A 16,815-nucleotide genomic window follows, 5' to 3' on the forward strand; every position below is an offset into this window, starting at 1 on the left:
GAACAGTAAAAAANAAAAAAAAAAAAAAAAAGAAAGAAAGAAAGGAAGAAAAGAAGACCAGAACCAGCCTTCTATTTACAAAATCGTTCCAGCGTAGTAGAAACGATCGGCAGGATGGTTCGATCGACGAGAGAAGGCTCCACACGTTCGTAGCCTCTTTTCTATCGAATTTCTATCGAGCACGGGGGGCGACGTCCGCCCCCCTGTACGGAATACGTGACACATCGTATCGAACATCGTTGGCTGCCGATGTACCGCGAGACATCGATCCGCTGTAAACACACTAACTGTCGCTATAGAATCCCCCATTGTATTCTTTCCCTCTGGCATCTTCAACATTTTTACACACGGTCCATTGTACACACTGTTCTGCGCCCATTAGCTCTGTGCTTCTCAGAGACGAAGCTTTTTCTCACCTCCCCCCTCTCCCCTCCCGCCCCCCCCTTTTTATTTTGTCGTTCGTCGTTTCTCCCATTTTTCTCTCGATTGTGAGAGGAGAAATTATGGAATTATATGAGCGAACGTTTGTTTGCCAAACTTTCCTCTCCTTCGCCCCTCTTTATTTTGTTTTGAGAGATGAAAATCGAGATTCTTCATTCTCTCTCGTTGAACGAGAATGGAAATGTATAATTCTCCTCTTCTCATTGCTTAGAAGTTATTTCGTGCATTGTTTCCTATATTAACTCTGTTAGTATCGATAAAAAGAAAAAAAAAAAATACTTAAGCGAAAAATACCGAGTCAAGTTGATAAGTAGTTTGGACAAATTACGTTTGGAAGAGAAGAGTATAAGAATTCTGTGAAGAAATGATGATTAATTGAAACAGAAACGTATCAAGAAATGAAGAGACTAAACTATATATACTAAGAAATGAAGAGACTAAACTATATAAACTATATATACTAAGCTATATTAAATATGCTATGCTAAACTATATAAACTATACTAAACTATACTAAACTATATAAGCTATACTAAACTATACTAAACTATACTAAACAATATAGGCTATACTAAGCTATACTAAACTATATAAGCTATACTATACTAAACAATATACTAGTTTAGCTTATATACTAAACATTATAAGCTAAACTATACTAAACAATATAGGCTATACTAAGCTATACTAAACTATATAAGCTATACTGTATTATATACGCTATACTAATCTATATTATATAAAACTGTAATTAAATTAAACTGTATTATATAGCTATACTGAACTATACTAAACTATACAAGCTATCCTAAACTATATTAAACTATACAAGCTATCCTAAAGTATACTAAACTATATAAGCTATATTAAACTGTATAAGCTATACTAAACTATACTAAACTATACTAAACGATATAGGCTATACTAAGCTATACTAAACTATATAAGCTATACAAAACTATACTAAACTATATAAGCTATACTGTATCATATAAGCCATACTAAACTATACTTTATTATGTAAGTTATACTGTATTATATACGCTAAACTATATTATATAAAACTGTAATTAAATTAAATGTAATTAATTAAACTGTATTATATACTGAACTATACTGTATTATATAAGCTATACTAAACTATACTAAATTATACAAGCTATCCTAAACTATACTAAACTATACAAGCTATCTTAAACTGTACTAAACTATATAAGCTATATTAAACTATATTATCAACCGATATCTCGTTGTCCGGCACTGTAAGGCTTAAATTGACAATCACCTTTCGCAAAGGAATCTTTATTTCATATATTTTTTTGAAGTTTTTCATTATAAAGAGGAGGCTTCAAATTTATCGTAGATTCAGACGTGAAAAATGTTCTTCGATATTTTTCCCCTCTATTTCAAAAAATGTCGTCGCTTTTCCATCCGCCACGTCGTGCAAAATCACCTCAGAATAAAACGAACGATGCACAGACTTCAAGCTTTAAAACGAGCCCAGATTTATCGTCGCACGATTTTGTTTTACGAGTTTAAATATTAACGCTGGCGTCGTTAGTCCGAATGTTATTATGTGCATTGCACATTCAGCTCGAAAATTAAACGAAACGACGAATTCTGACAACACGTTGAATTTGAGAACCGGTAAAAGTCGCCGAGAAATCCCTGGATATTTCCCAGCCAGCGTTTCGCTATTTATCGCCCGGGTTCACGAACGGAAACGTCAGTCCAAGTGGAACGTGGTAATCACGGTATTTGGACTTCTCGTGTAAATTCTGCGTCTCGAATCCTATTAACTAGTTCACGAAGCAGGACTAGTTACTCGGGAATTAAGTGATCCGCGGCAGACAGACGCGCATCGCCCACGGAATTTCCGTAACAGTGCGATTATACCCAGTTCCACGGCGTTCCTCACCGGTGAAACAGTCGAGCACATATTAATTCGCCAGCACACGCTGGGAACTTTGACTTCGGTGATGGCAATCAGGGACTGAGATTGGCAATGGAGTTTCGCCTCTCTCGGTTTTCGGTGCAACTCGAAATGATAACGTACTTCGAACTGCGAATCACGGCGGGGCATCGTCTCGCGATCAAGCCCCCTCTCGAATCAATGACGCGTCAAATGATTTCCTAACCTAAATTGAATACTCTGAATCCAATTGTTGCTCTTTTGAGAAGAAAGATTTCACCTTGTCAGTAAATTTTTGACTCATTTTTGCACGTAGAATAACCTTCCGTTAATTATTTGCTCCTCGAATCGATGACATGTGAAACGTCAAATAATTTCCTAACCTAAATTGGATATTCTGAATCCAATTGTTGCTCTTTTGAGAAGAAAGATTTCATCTTGTCAGTAAATTTTTGACTCATTTTTGCACGTAGAATAAACATTTGTTAATTATTTGCTCCTTGAATTGATGACATGTGAAACGTCAAATAATTTCCTAACCTAAATTGGATATTCTGGATCCAATTGTTGCTCTTTTGAGAAGAAAGATTTCACCTTGTCAGTAAATTTTTGACTCATTTTTGCACGTAGAATAATCTTCTGTTAATTATTTGCTCCTCGAATCGATGACATGTGAAACGTCAAATAATTTCCTAACCTAAATTGGATACTCTGGATTCAATTGTTGCTGGATCTTTTGAGAAGAAAGATTTCACCTTGTCAGTAAATTTTTGACTTATTTTTGCACGTAGAATAACTTTCTGTTAATTATTTGCTCCTCGAATCGATGACATGTGAAACGTCAAATAATTTCCTAACCTAAATTGGATATTCTGGATCCAATTGTTGCTCTTTTGAGAAGAAAGATTTCACCTTGTCAGTAAATTTTTGACTCATTTTTGCACGTAGAATAACTTTCTGTTAATTATTTTCTCCTCGAATCGATGACATGTGAAACGTCAAATAATTTCCTAACCTAAATTGGATATTCCGGATCCAACTGTTGCTCTTTTGAGAAGAAAGATTTCACCTTGTCAGTAAATTTTTGACTCATTTTTGCACGTAAAATAAATATTTGTCAATTATTTGCTCCTCGAATTGATGACATGCGAAACGTCAAATAATTTCCAAACCTAAATTGGATTCAATTGTTGCTGGATCTTTTGAGAACAAAAATTTCGCCTTGTCAGTAAATGTTTGGACGTAGAATAATCTCCTGTTAATTATTCTCGTCTGTTATACCTAAATTCAAGTATACTTGATAAGTTTTTGGATCCGATCTTCTCGAAAACGAGTAAGAAAAGGTCGTTCTCTGCATTTCTTTCTTTTCGAAAGAATCACGTCGTGTATGTTTTCGGATATTATTATCATACAGTGTCATTACTTTTTCAAATTTCAATTAAATCCCAATTACAGTTCAAGTATATCTATTTCATCATCGAACGCGTTTTTCACCTTCTCTCTTTCTGCAAAGCAATTGTACGTTTGCCTAGTTTATTACGAGCAATGAAAATTCGGGGGCTGTTTTTGCAAAATGCTGCAAGAACCTTCGACGTTCTTTATTGCAATCTGAGGGACAGTGTACAAGTGACGAGTGACATTAGAACGGAGAAAAAGAAAGTCATGCGCGATTGTCCCCAAGGGGGCGATCACTGCCAATTTGGAGCTCACCTCCTCCTCTTGGGTCTGGCGAGAAATTTTAGTCGCTTCGAGCACTTGGCCTTTAACGCCATCGGCGAAACGGTGAACGCGTCTTCTCGGAGGTCCGTTTCTATGCCTGCGGGCCTTTCGACTGGCTTCGCCAGGGTCACCGTCCTCGGAGAAGCTGCGAAATGAAAGACAGCGCATCCTATCACTCGGGCTGCACAAATGGCTTGTTGCAAAAGAATCAACACCTTTCACGTAGACCTGGGCGTTTTGAAAGATTTTCAAATGACATTGTTTTCAAATCACGTTGTTTTTAAAGTTACTTCAGAAACAATCTATTTACTAAATAACGAAATTATATTATAGTATATTAAGTACAGTATATAGTGTATAGTATAAAATAATAAATACTATATACTATAATAACATAGTGTAATATAGTATATTAAGTATATTATATTATACTATAATATAGTACAATATATTATATTATACCATAATATACTATAATATATATATTTACTTATATTTATATAATATACTATAATATATATATATTAGTATACTATATATTATATTATATTATAGTATACTAACTATAGTATATAGCATATAGTATAATACAATAAATACTATATACTATAGTAATATAGTATATTATTATTTATAGTATATTAAGTATATTATATTATACTATAATATAGTATATATTATATTATATTATAGTATATTAATTAGTATATAGCATATAGTATAATACAATAAATACTATATATTGTATTATACTATATTAATATACTATATTGTATTGTACTATATACTATAGTAATATAGTATATTGTTATTTATAGTATATTAAGTATATTATATTATACTATAGTATAGTATAACATATTATATTATATTATAGTATATTAATTATAGTATATAACATATAGTATAATACAATAAATACTATATACTATAGTAATATAGTATATTATATATACTATTATAATTATTATAAAATTATATACAGTATTATATTTTAATATAGTATATACAGTATATTAAGTATAGTATATTATACTATAGTATAGTATAATATATTATATTATACTATGCTATAGTATAATATATTATAGTACGTTGAGTATTTCATATTTATTTGCAATTAATTGCTTTATTTGTGAGATAAATTGTTTACTATTCGCCAAGAGATCTACAATATACAACGTCCGCGACTACGGAATTCACTCATTCACTTAGAATTTAGAGTTTAGAAACGATTTTCGACTTATTCTCTCCATATAGAATCGCAGCGACACCCTGTACAGGAGGGGGAAGTGCTCGCTCTTTATTCGAAAGCGGACGACCACCGCCGGCCAAGCATCGTTCGACCGTCTAATCGTGGGAAACATCGTTTTAATTACTACCGGCCGCGTTTCACGGTTCGCGAAGCCCCCGCTGTCTGCGGAACGAGAGAGGGGAGAGGATTAAACCGATCCTCCCCCGGGAGGATCCGCGAGAGCATCGTGCCCCCGAAATCCCACGGAAAGCTTTTCCTTCCCTCACCTTCGGCGTGAATTTCCCCTCGTGCCAACTTACTTAAGTAAACAGCCGAACGATTTCTTCGAAAATCGGCGGGGAATCCCTTGGCGACGTGTCCGTTGAGTGGCAAGTTCGTCGAGAAGGGAAAAATCGCTCGAAAGGAGGGGGGGGGGGGAGGAGTACTTACCTACGGCCCTCAGCGCCGCCGGTGAAACCGCGCCGAGGATCCGCGGCGGTGTAATCTCCGCCATCGTCTTCGAGTACGCGATCTTCTGTGTACGTTTGCTGATCTTGTATGTGAGTGCGGTTCTGGCGACTTTGAACGGGTCCCTGGCACGTGGCATCTCCCTCGTCACCGGCGTCGACAGTTCCTCGATCCTCCGCATGTTCACCGGCCGCCATCTCCTCTTTCTCTGCAATTCAAAAAAAAAAAAGAAAAAAAAATCCGATCGGATCGTGTATCGATAGAGATCGACCTTTTATCGTTTTGGCGTTGCCGCGTGTTTCTTCAAGTTTCAACGTTCGTCTCTTTTCGCGTGTCGAGGTAGAATCTGTCAATCGTCGAACGACGTTTGTATCCACGTGTAATACAAGCGTCTGATCGTACGTCGTTCTCGTTTCCGCACGGTTTAACATCGAGAACTTTGTCCTTTCTTCCCTTTGGCGGTTTCTTTTTATCCCCCCCCCCCCCCGACGTCTGCGTTGGGAAACGTCAAGCGTTTCTCAAAGGACTTATCGAAAAAATTAATTGTATCATTTGTTCCTTCGTCATTTCTTTTTTTATCGACACGATCCGTGCAGCTGAGGTTTCATTTGCATGGAATCTTTTGTTGTGAAGCGAAGAATTTTTTTTTTTCAAAAATTTGTTATATCATAGTGACGTGCAATGTGTTTACAATATTATGGAATAAAAATATAAAAAAAGATAAAAAAATTATCTTCGTCAAGTTCTCACAAATGTTAACACTAGAACTACCAACGATTAAAGCTGGTTAGAATTTAGAATCCATCGACGAAAGAAAAGAAAAATAGAAAAACTGTAATAAAATACAATAGAATACACGAGCTTTTATTTATGCATTTTCCTGAAAAATCATTTAAATCTCTAGGAAATATTTTAAATGCTCCAAAAATGCTTTACGTCTGTAATATAAACGTTAAAATGAAAAATAAACGTCACTTTTTGCCTCACATCGAGTATCATTTAATGTATCATCGTATGTCAAGGGGGTTTGAATCATAGTAAGCGGCTCTTACAGGGAATCTAGGCTTGGGCGGGACCTTGGGAGCGGCCAGTATCTCCAGCAACTCCACGTGTTGATCCCACTGTTCCGGCTTGATCGCCCGACGCAATTTCGCCATTATCTTTTGCCTGCGATCCGAGATATAATAAATCAATAAATTTGCAAAAGGCAAAACTCGAGAGAATGATGGGACACGGGTTGCCTTACTATCGTCACAGACGAGGTATGTGAAAGTTTTGTTACTGATAGACAGAGTAGTTTCGAATTAGAAAAATTTCGAATAACATTCGATTAATAAGCGTAATTTTTAACTTAACGAATCATAGAATTTATGTTATTTGTTACAACCAATGCACTGCATAGTTGTTAAAAATTTGACATGTGTATTTCAATGTGTAATATAACATGTAAATGAAGAAATGTAATAATTTTAATATTTCAATATTAATAATAATTTAAAATAGTTGAAAATTTAGTTAAAATTTAATATTAATGGTAAATCAAAATAGTTGAAAACTCGATAGTTAAAAATTATTTTCAAGAATATTTGATACAACGTAAATCATTTGTACGTAAAACCACGTATCAGCAATTTTAAAATTTTAATCTACACTATATTGAAAGAAGTTGTGATCCGTGAGCTGTTTCTGATATACAATAAAATAATTTCGGTTAGTTATTAATAAGCGTAATTTTTAACTTAACGAATCATAGAATTTATGTTATTTGTCACAACCAATGCACTGCATAGTTGTAACAAAATTGTTAAAAATTTGACATGTGTACTTCAATGTGCAATATAAGAAACATGTAAATGAAGAAATATAATAATTTTAATATTTCAATATTAATAATAATTTAAAATAGTTGAAAATTTAGTTAAAATTAAAATAGTTGAAAAATTCGATAGTTAAAAATTATTTTCAAGAATATTTGATACAACGTGAATCATTTGCACGTAAAACCACGTGTCAGCAATTCTAAAATTTTAATCTACTATATTGAAAAAAGTAGCGATCCATAAGCTGTTTCTGATATACAATAGAATCATTTCGGTTACTAGCTTCACATTTCACGTATTTGAAAGTTTGGCAACACTGCAATGGGTCCCAAAAAATCACGTAAATCGCTGGCGCATTCGCTAGTTCCCCAACTCGCCGTTATTTAACGTAGAGCGCGCTGTGAATGGCTGTTTGGCTATGTCGGTATTGCAGGTTTCACGAAAAGAATCCGCCAGATGCAACGTCTTTTCGCATACCTGTGCCTGTGGTGTCGTGTCGTGCGATTATTCCGCGTGTCGCGTGTCGAGTGGATAATTTTCGCTCGATATCGACAGAAGGGGTGGCGAACGCGAAAGAGCCAGGGTGCGAAGTGGCCGCGAGAGGAGAACGACGAGAGCCAGTACTTGCTCGGCGAAATTTTCGAGACACCCTCGGGCGCTATTAATAATTACGTCTAGGGTACTCGTGTCTGCTAACTGTTCATGAGTTGCGCGCCAAGTTTAATAGTAACGTTAGGTAACTCGGCGGGAGGGGGGAAGTCGAACATGGAAAGTGGAAAGCCAATATCTGCTTTCTCGTTAAACCTGGACCGTAGGTGCGAGGTGTCTGGGTCCAGGTCCACGAATAAAGGGGTAAGAGGAAAGACAAATTCTCGCGAACTTTCGCCACCAACTTTTTCTCTCCCGCTCGACGCAACCTTCAATTTGTCGCGCTAATCCGAAGAAGGGAAGAGAGTAGTCCGTGATCAAAGAGTCGACTCGAAAAGTCGATAATTCGCACGTTCGGACAGGCGAGAGACACGGAAACACGAGTACAAACGCACGGTTACATTCGGGCGTTGGAGAAAGAGAAACGTCTTTGCTCGGTATCCAAATCCGACTTCGCGAGACTCAGCCAGATCTCGAAGGGAGAAAATCCGATTACGTGTCCTTTCGCCGCTCGCTGACGCATTCTCTCTCCCGTGTGTCAGATCCGGCGAGATGATCGTTCTTTCGGTCGTCGCCGCATCGATCCGGAAGAAATTGCTTCGCGGCGAGCGGTTGTGCAGCTGCGTCCCCCTCGTGATTCAAAATATGTACATGCCCCCAACCTCGTGGAACGAGGTTGTGCGAATCGGTTAAACAACGAGCTGGAGTTGCCTTGTCGTTGCCTCGCGATTATGGCCGATTGAATCAATTTTGACGAGGCAAATACGTGGCACGTGACGTGTACGTGTGACGTGCAACGTGTCCTCACGCGTTGTGCAAATAAGATGTAAAGTGAAAAGATTTCTGTTATTTTTCTAGCTGTACAGTTTTGTTATCCTCTGAGTTTCGAAAGTTGACACTTTTTACGAATTGACAGTGAGTCGTCAATATGAGCAGATCGTATGGTACAAATATGTAACTATATATACGTATACGTATACGTATATAGTTTATATATAAGTATGCGTAAACGTACATAGTTTATATATAAGTATCCGTAAACGTACATAGTTTATATATAAGTATAGATATACGTACATAGTTTATATATAAGTATGCGTATACGTACATAGTTTATATATAAGTATGCGTATACGTACATAGTTTATATATAAATATACGTACATAGTTTATATATAAGTATACGTAAATGTACATAGTTTATATATAAATATACGTATTCGTATATAGTTTATATATAAGTATCCGTACATAGTTTATATATAAGTATACATAAACGTACATTTTATATATATAAGTATACATATACGTACATAGTTTATATATAAGTATACGTATACGTACATAGTTTATATATAAGTATACATAAACGTACATTTTATATATATATAAGTATACATATACGTACATAGTTTATATATAAGTATAGATATATACTTTACGACCTCAGCTACGTGTACAGGGCAGAAAGAAAAAGTTTGTTCGTGGCTATCATGGATGAATTTGGTGGAAAGAATCTGCCAGGAAATTGACCTTGACCTTGACCTTGAATTTCAAAGTCGAAAATATTCTTTTCTTGCATTGTATTCTACTCGATCACGAACGTAAAACTTTCTCAAGGAACTTAATAGTTTTCTTGAAAAAAATGGCAGAAAAGTTTCTTAATCGTTTAACACTGCGGACTAACAGCGACTTTATGGTTCTAGACGCGTGTATGTCTACATATTTATATTTTGAATAAACGTTAAGAGTTAGTTGATTATTTAGATAACTCACACTGGTGCTAAATCAAATGTTAGAGTGAAGCCTAATACGAAAATTAATACATAAAATAGACGTCGACACGTTCAGAACTATAAAGTCGCTGTTAGCACTCGTCCGCAGTGTTCAATGATTACATGTATCGTATGATTACATACATTTCCATTAAATCGAAGGTGTAGAATTCATCTATGATGAGCCAAGGACAAACTTTCCTTTTACATACAGTGCGTTTAATAAGAAAGTCGGCGCTGCTTCTCTGAAAAAAAGATTCTTTTTTTGCAAAGAATTTTGAACGTCACAAATATATATATATTTTTAGCAGCCAGAGTCGCGTTCTTCTCCTCTCTTCTCGTCTAATTGAAAATTTCAAAAATGTCTCGACTTTCTTCTTCGATCGCGCTCACACTTTCAAAACATAAGCAACAACTCTCGACCGAATGAACAAATATACACGACTCTCTTTTTCAATTACTCCGTGATACCTGTCACCTGTCAAACACACGCAAGTATTGCCAGATTCGATTAATATTGCCAGAGTTATGCTATCCCGGAGCCGTCTATCGAGAGAATAGACGAAAATTACTTTTCCCTCGTACTCAATAATCGAGCTGGCAATAGCATTTCGAGCGTGAGCAGAATTTTGTTCATTGAAAAAAAAAGAAGAATATCTTTTTTTATTCCGCTAGAGAAACGACGAGTAACTGCTTCTTATTAAAACACACTGTAGACGAACATAAACATTGCGTTCGGACACAAACTGTGTGCGGTCACACACTCACTTCTTCCTCATCTCTCGCTGTTGCCTGGCGTTGCAGAAGAATCGATATCTCCGATACCGTGAGTTCTGAACCTTCCAGAGTGTCTCGGCTATGTTGCCGCTGCTACTGGGGAAGATCCGCATGTTCGCCAACAGCAATCTGATCAGTGAGAGAGGGAGGGAGGAGAGGAACGAGAGCAATTCGTTAATTCTCTCTTCTGAAGAGCTTCTTACTGTCTACACGGGAAAGAAGCGATCTTGCTACCTCTTTGTAGGGAGCGCCAAGTCCTGGATGCGTTTCGTGGCTTTGGCCGCGAGCGTTTTCGGATGGATCCGCGCGTACGGTGCTGGTACTTCCCTACGGACAGACACACAGAGTTTGCAGCACGGTGTGCCGCTGGAGTTGCCACTCGCTTTGAAAGAGAAAACTCCGGTGCGAGCCGTATCGATCGGCGGTGCATATCGGCCGCGAACGCGTAATTACTCACGTTGGATCGTGTTTTTTGGTAACGTGTTTCGGTCGCGCCATCGCTTTGATTCTCTTCGAGGCGCGCCCCCTCAACGCTGACCGCCGAATGCCGTAAGGATCCGCCTGAAATTGATGAAAGAAGAGTTGGAGAAGCTGAGAATGTAGAGCAGTGTCTGTTGTAACTGTCCAACAGTTGTAGGGTGGTCACTGAAAGACTGAATGTTTTACAAACACACGTTTTTAATTATTTTTTATTTTATTTTATTTTATTTTATTTTACTTTACTTTATTTTATTTTATTTTATTTTATTTTACTTTATTTTATTTTATTTTATTTTATTTTATTTTATTATTTTATTATTTTATTTTATTTTATTTTATTTTAGTTTAGTTTATTATTTTTTTTCATTTTATTTTATTTTATTATTTTATTTTTTTCATTTTATTTTATTTTATTATTTTATTTTATTTTATTTTATTTTATTTTATTTTAGTTTAGTTTAGTGTAGTTTATTTTACTTTATTTTACTTTATTTTACTTTATTTTTTAAAATTTTATTTTATTTTATTTTACTTTACTTTATTTTATTTTATTTTATTTTATTTTATTTTAGTTTATTTTTTTATTTGGAAATATAATTGATGGATTTTTTTCAATATCATGTGTGAAAAACAACATCCCTCAAGTTATGACCTTTTCAAATCCTTTTTTCAATTTTTCAGTGGCCACCCTGTACAATTTCCAAAAGTCTGTAGCTGAGTATCGGTATTTGTAGGTATGTGAATACAAGAAATATTACATCTCACCTCTCATTACATGACACTTATGGTTATATTTGTCGTCGAAATTTTTGAAAAATCAAACATTACAAATGCGTATAGAAAAAAACATTTTTTTTTCTTTTTTTTAATAAAATGAACACTTTTTTTTTTAACAAAATGACTCACAGGTACACAAAATTTACATCAACACATGTTTTTACACATTCGTTTCACATAAAAATTTCTCTGGCATTTGCTAGCAATTTGAAATATCAAATATGTTAATAAACGAAGTAATAACAATTCAACAAGGTTAACAATAACACTGTGGCCAGGAGTGGCACCAATTTTGAAATGACGTACGACTACGTTGCATTCAGCCAAAGGAATTTGAAACAACGTACGTTTCCTGTCGCGAGAGGGTTAAAATGCGTGGTGCATTTCAATTGGTCGTCGAAAGAAAGAGTGGGGATGATACTACCGCGCGCGTAGGTAGCGTAGAGTGGGGGTAGTCCCAATTCTAAAAACTGGTGGGGATAAGCGCTGGTCAGTTACGTTGGGACTGCTGTATGTCGCTCGTTTTGTGCGTCGAGTGTTACGTTTCACGTGGCCGCGCGTAGAGTGGGGGGGGGGGGGTAGTCCCAACTTCAAGAATTGGTGGGGGATGAGCGCTGGTCAGTTACGAGGTCCAGAGTGTGGTCAGTTGTGTGGTCACTATATCTAGAGTGCAAAGTGCAAAAAAATCGACACTCACCAGAATATGCACGTTCCTCGTTTGAATTCGTCGCCAGTTAGGCTTCGCCAATAGAGAAACGTACTGTTTGTGGGACAAATGGCCCATGGCGTATTTGATCCTGTCTTTCAGCATGTTTGCGACCTAGTATCTTCGTTCTCTCAAACGAATCGATCTCTTTCCTGCGAACCTAAACCTTTGTTTATTTGACTATCAGCGACGTTACGTTGTAGGTTGTCTAATTTAATTTATCCAACGATCCGAGTAGGTTTAAAAAGTAGGGACGAGAGAGAGAAAGAGAGAGAGAGAGAGAGAGCGCTCGAGAAATTGAGCCACCGATGCAATTTATCAGCGCGAAACTTTTCCTTCCCTTAATTTGTCTAACCCTTAATTTCGACGCGACATGCTCGTCTGGGAATCGCGTTTCCGACGCGAGAAATGTCACGCAGCAAGGGACAAATGAAGAATGACGCGTAATTCAACGAGCGCTTCGACACTCTCGATTTTTTTCTCCTTTTCCTCGCGAATTTCTTCGAGTTTTTGCTTCATTTACCTCGTCGTTGCGCCACGTTTGGTAAAAGGAGGTAAAAATATAGCTGTTTCAAATTAATTAATCTCTCAATGATCTGCGGGAAAATTTTTTCTCCCCCTTGTCGAATTTTATTCAACGTAAGGGAAATTCCAACATTTTTGATCCCCAGCAGTTCAGAGTTTTCGAGACCAAAAAAAAAAAAAAAAGAAAGGTTGTACAGCGAGTTTCAAACAAAGAGGAAATTCCAACGAAACACAGCGACGGGAAAATTCTTTTTCAATGCTTTTGTTTACGCTCGCGTTTCGAACTTTTACAATTTCCGCGAGTACAGTCTTGCATCGATGCAAAATCATGTTCGACGAGATGAGCGAGCTCGCGTTTGTTAAAAAACGGAAGCTTTAAAAAACGACGACCAGACGTCAAGTTACATCAACTTGAATTATCGACCAGTTTTCATTGTCGTTAGTTATGCTCTACGCTCTGGTATTAACAAAGGTATCAAACAGATGCAGAGAATAAAACTGAGGATCGCGCCTTAACCCCTTGCACTCCAAACTGTTTTTCAATCATTTCTTCTTCTTCGTCTTCTTCCTCTTTTTCTGGCAATTTAAAAACATCGAGTGTGAAAGTTCGCCGCGATGAAAACACACTCGACAAAGGAGTGCAAAGGGGTTAATACGATATTGACATTAACCGAGACCCGAGCTCCTTTACGGGCATGTAGTTTGTGAATTTCGACGTGCACTCGGCAACGAGGGCGTTGTTTCGGTCGACGCGATGCGCTGGCAACAGTTGGCGAATAGTTCGGCTCGAGGAAGAAACAACAACAAAAAAAAAAAAAAAAAAAAAAAAAAAGAGAAAAACGCGGCCGCGATTCCCCCCGAATGAAAGGAAATACTGTTTCCACGGGAGAATTACCGGCGTGAGATTATTTCGAGCGATCCGCGAAAATGTGGAACACTGGCCGGGTCAGGAAGCATAGGGGATTTTCAATTAATAATACTGACACACGGAATAAATACGGTATTCCCACGACGCGATCCCCCTCCCCCCCCTCCCCTATTATTCAATGTGTAAAGCTGCAGCTTCGTTTGCTTGTTTGTATTTCGCGTCATCGATCGGATCGTTCCTGTAAAAAGAAGAAAAAAAGAAAGGTCGATGAAAATGTAGCAGAAATGCCGAGAATGTTCGACATAATTAATTGCCATTGGATCGAGAGGTCATGACTGCCCTCTCGTCCGCGAGAATGGCAAGGTCGAGAAAAAAGAAGGGCAGGAAACAGTACAACAGGAAGAAACAGAAAGACGATTACCGCAGGGAGGAGAGCTCCGAGCGAAGTGTAGCTTGATTTCGAAGCAGTCGCCAAATCAAATTCTTCGATCAGACTGATTACATCGGCTGGAGAATCGGCGAGATTTCGGGATATAAGAAAGAAACATGAAGGGGCAGGACAGCGGTGGAACTGTAATTTCGTGCTCGATTCGGACCCGCAGCATTAGGTACAGAAGCTCTCTCGATGAAGATCTCTTAAGGGACATCCGGTCGGTTTTATTCGTTCTCATCCGTCCACGAACGTGGGACCACTCGCTCTCTTCTTACCACTTTCCACCTCTTCCTCGCTCTTCTGCCGCCAAAGAGCGAGACGAAGAAATTTCCCTCTTACTCTTTCGCGTTTCACTCGCACTTTTTCTCTTTCTTCATCCGTTCACCGGCCACGTTCCCTTACTCTGTCAACCTCGCATGGGAAATCTCAAATACGAGTCTGTTTACCTGGCACTTGGAGTCCCGGTGGATATCGATGATAAGATTTTACTCCGACTTTACCCTTCCTCCGGGCCTTCATCAGCTCCGGCTTCTTCACCCCTCCGGGCCATCCCCCGACGAGCGGATAACTATCCTTGCGGGTTTAACCGGGGGACACGATACACGACGATATCGCAGAAATATGTGCATATATATCAGGGGTGCCCATAAGTGATGTTTTCTTCGAGTTTAATAAACGTTGCCATCTGGTGACAATAATTTAACTTATCGTAACATTTGTTGTTCAATTACACTGTATTAATTCTTCAATAAAATAAAATTTCGTATAGTGTCAAAAAACATCACTTTTGGGTATCTATAAGTAATGTCGTTTCCTTAAAATTTAGTAAACGATGCAATCTAGTAACTTATCGTAACATAACCTATATTAGTTAAGTATATGGACACTTAGTGTGTTTGTTGTTAAATTACACTGTATTAACTCTTCAATAAAATAAAATTTCGTATAGTGTCAAAAAACATCACTTTTGGGTATCTATAAGTAATGTTGTTTCCTTAAAATTAAACGTTGCAATCTAGTAACTTAAATTATACTGTATTAAATCTAGTAACTTTAAATTATACTGTATTAACTCTTAAATGAAATAAAATTTCGTACAGTACCCATAGGTAATGTCGTTTTCTTTGAATTTAATAAACGTCGTCATCTAGTAACTTATCGTAACATAACTTATATCAGTTAAATATATTGACAATCAGTGTGTTTGTCGTTAAATTACACTGTATTAACTCTTAAATAAAATAAAATTTCGTACAGTATCAAAAAACATCACTCATGAGTACCTATAGGTAATGTCGTTTTCTTCGAATTTAATAAACGTTGTCATCTAGTAACTTATCGTAACATAACCTATATTAGTTATGTATATTGACACTTAGTGTGTTTGTTGTTAAATTACACTGTATTAATTCTTAAATAAAATGAAATTTCTTATAGTGTCAAAAAATATCACTTTTGGGTATCCATGAGTAATGTCGTTTCCTTAAAATTTAATAAACGTTGCCATCTAGTAACAATAATTTAACTTATCGTAACATATATTCCTATATTCGTAACATAACCTATATTCTAAGTTATTCTAGTTAAATGTATCGACATTTCGTGTGTTTATTGTTAAATTATACTGTATTAACTCTTAAATGAAATAAAATTTCGTACAGTACCCATAGGTAATGTCGTTTTCGAATTTAATAAACGTCGTCATCTAGTAACTTATCGTAACATAACTTATATCAGTTAAGTATATTGACACTCAGTGTGTTTGTCGTTATATTACACTGTATGAACTCTTAAATAAAATAAAATTTCGTACAGTATCAAAAAACATCACTCATGAGTACCTATAGGTAATGTCGTTTTCTTCGAATTTAATAGACGTTGCCATCTAGTAACTTATCGCAATACAACCTATATTAGTTAAGTACATTAACACTTAGTGTGTTTGTTGTTAAATTATACTGTATGAACTCTTAAATAAAATGAAATTTCGTACAGTCAAAAAACATCACTCATGAGCATCCATAAGTGATGTTGTTTTCTTCGAATTTAATAAACGTTGCCATCTAGTAACTTATCGTAACATAACTTATATCAGTTAAATATATTGACAATCAGTGTGTTTGTCGTTAAATTACACTGTATTAACTCTTAAATAAAATAAAATTTCGTACAGTATCAAAAAACATCACTCATGAGTACCTATAGGTAATGTCGTTTTCTTCGAATTTAATA

The 16,815-nt window shown here is 36.5% G+C and overlaps 1 protein-coding gene across 2 annotated transcripts; it reads right to left on the bottom strand.

The window, feature by feature from the left end:
- Window positions 1–3,987: 3,987 nt before the first annotated feature.
- Window positions 3,988–12,902, bottom strand: LOC122530258. Of its 2 annotated transcripts, XM_043657063.1 has the most exons (7): window positions 12,749–12,902; window positions 11,252–11,355; window positions 11,029–11,121; window positions 10,786–10,923; window positions 6,827–6,941; window positions 5,757–5,982; window positions 3,988–4,217 (listed from the first exon to the last, which is right to left on the bottom strand). In XM_043657063.1, exons 1-7 carry the CDS (start codon window positions 12,860–12,862, stop codon window positions 4,060–4,062), a joined length of 948 nt encoding a protein of 315 aa, XP_043512998.1. In that variant the 5' UTR covers window positions 12,863–12,902; the 3' UTR covers window positions 3,988–4,059. The 2 variants fall into 2 exon arrangements, with proteins under 2 accessions (XP_043512998.1, XP_043512999.1); XM_043657064.1 differs by lacking the exons at window positions 10,786–10,923; window positions 11,029–11,121.
- Window positions 12,903–16,815: the final 3,913 nt, after the last annotated feature.

Source organism: Frieseomelitta varia, unplaced genomic scaffold (assembly GCF_011392965.1).
Source record: "Frieseomelitta varia isolate USP_RPSP 00005682 unplaced genomic scaffold, Fvar_1.2 scaffold_336, whole genome shotgun sequence".
NCBI classification, from domain to species: Eukaryota; Metazoa; Arthropoda; class Insecta; order Hymenoptera; family Apidae; genus Frieseomelitta; species Frieseomelitta varia.

What these genes read in the sequence shown, in the direction of transcription:
- LOC122530258 (XM_043657063.1), bottom strand. Translation starts at nt 12,862, where the DNA reads ATGCTGAAAGACAGGATCAAATACGCCATGGGCCATTTGTCCCACAAA. An exon ending in CGAGGAACGTGCATATTCTG is followed by an intron (nt 11,356 to 12,748) that starts GTGAGTGTCGAT and finishes CATCAATTTCAG; the next exon opens with GCGGATCCTTACGGCATTCG. An exon ending in CGCCCAAGCCTAGATTCCCT is followed by an intron (nt 5,983 to 6,826) that starts GTAAGAGCCGCT and finishes TTTGAATTGCAG; the next exon opens with AGAAAGAGGAGATGGCGGCC.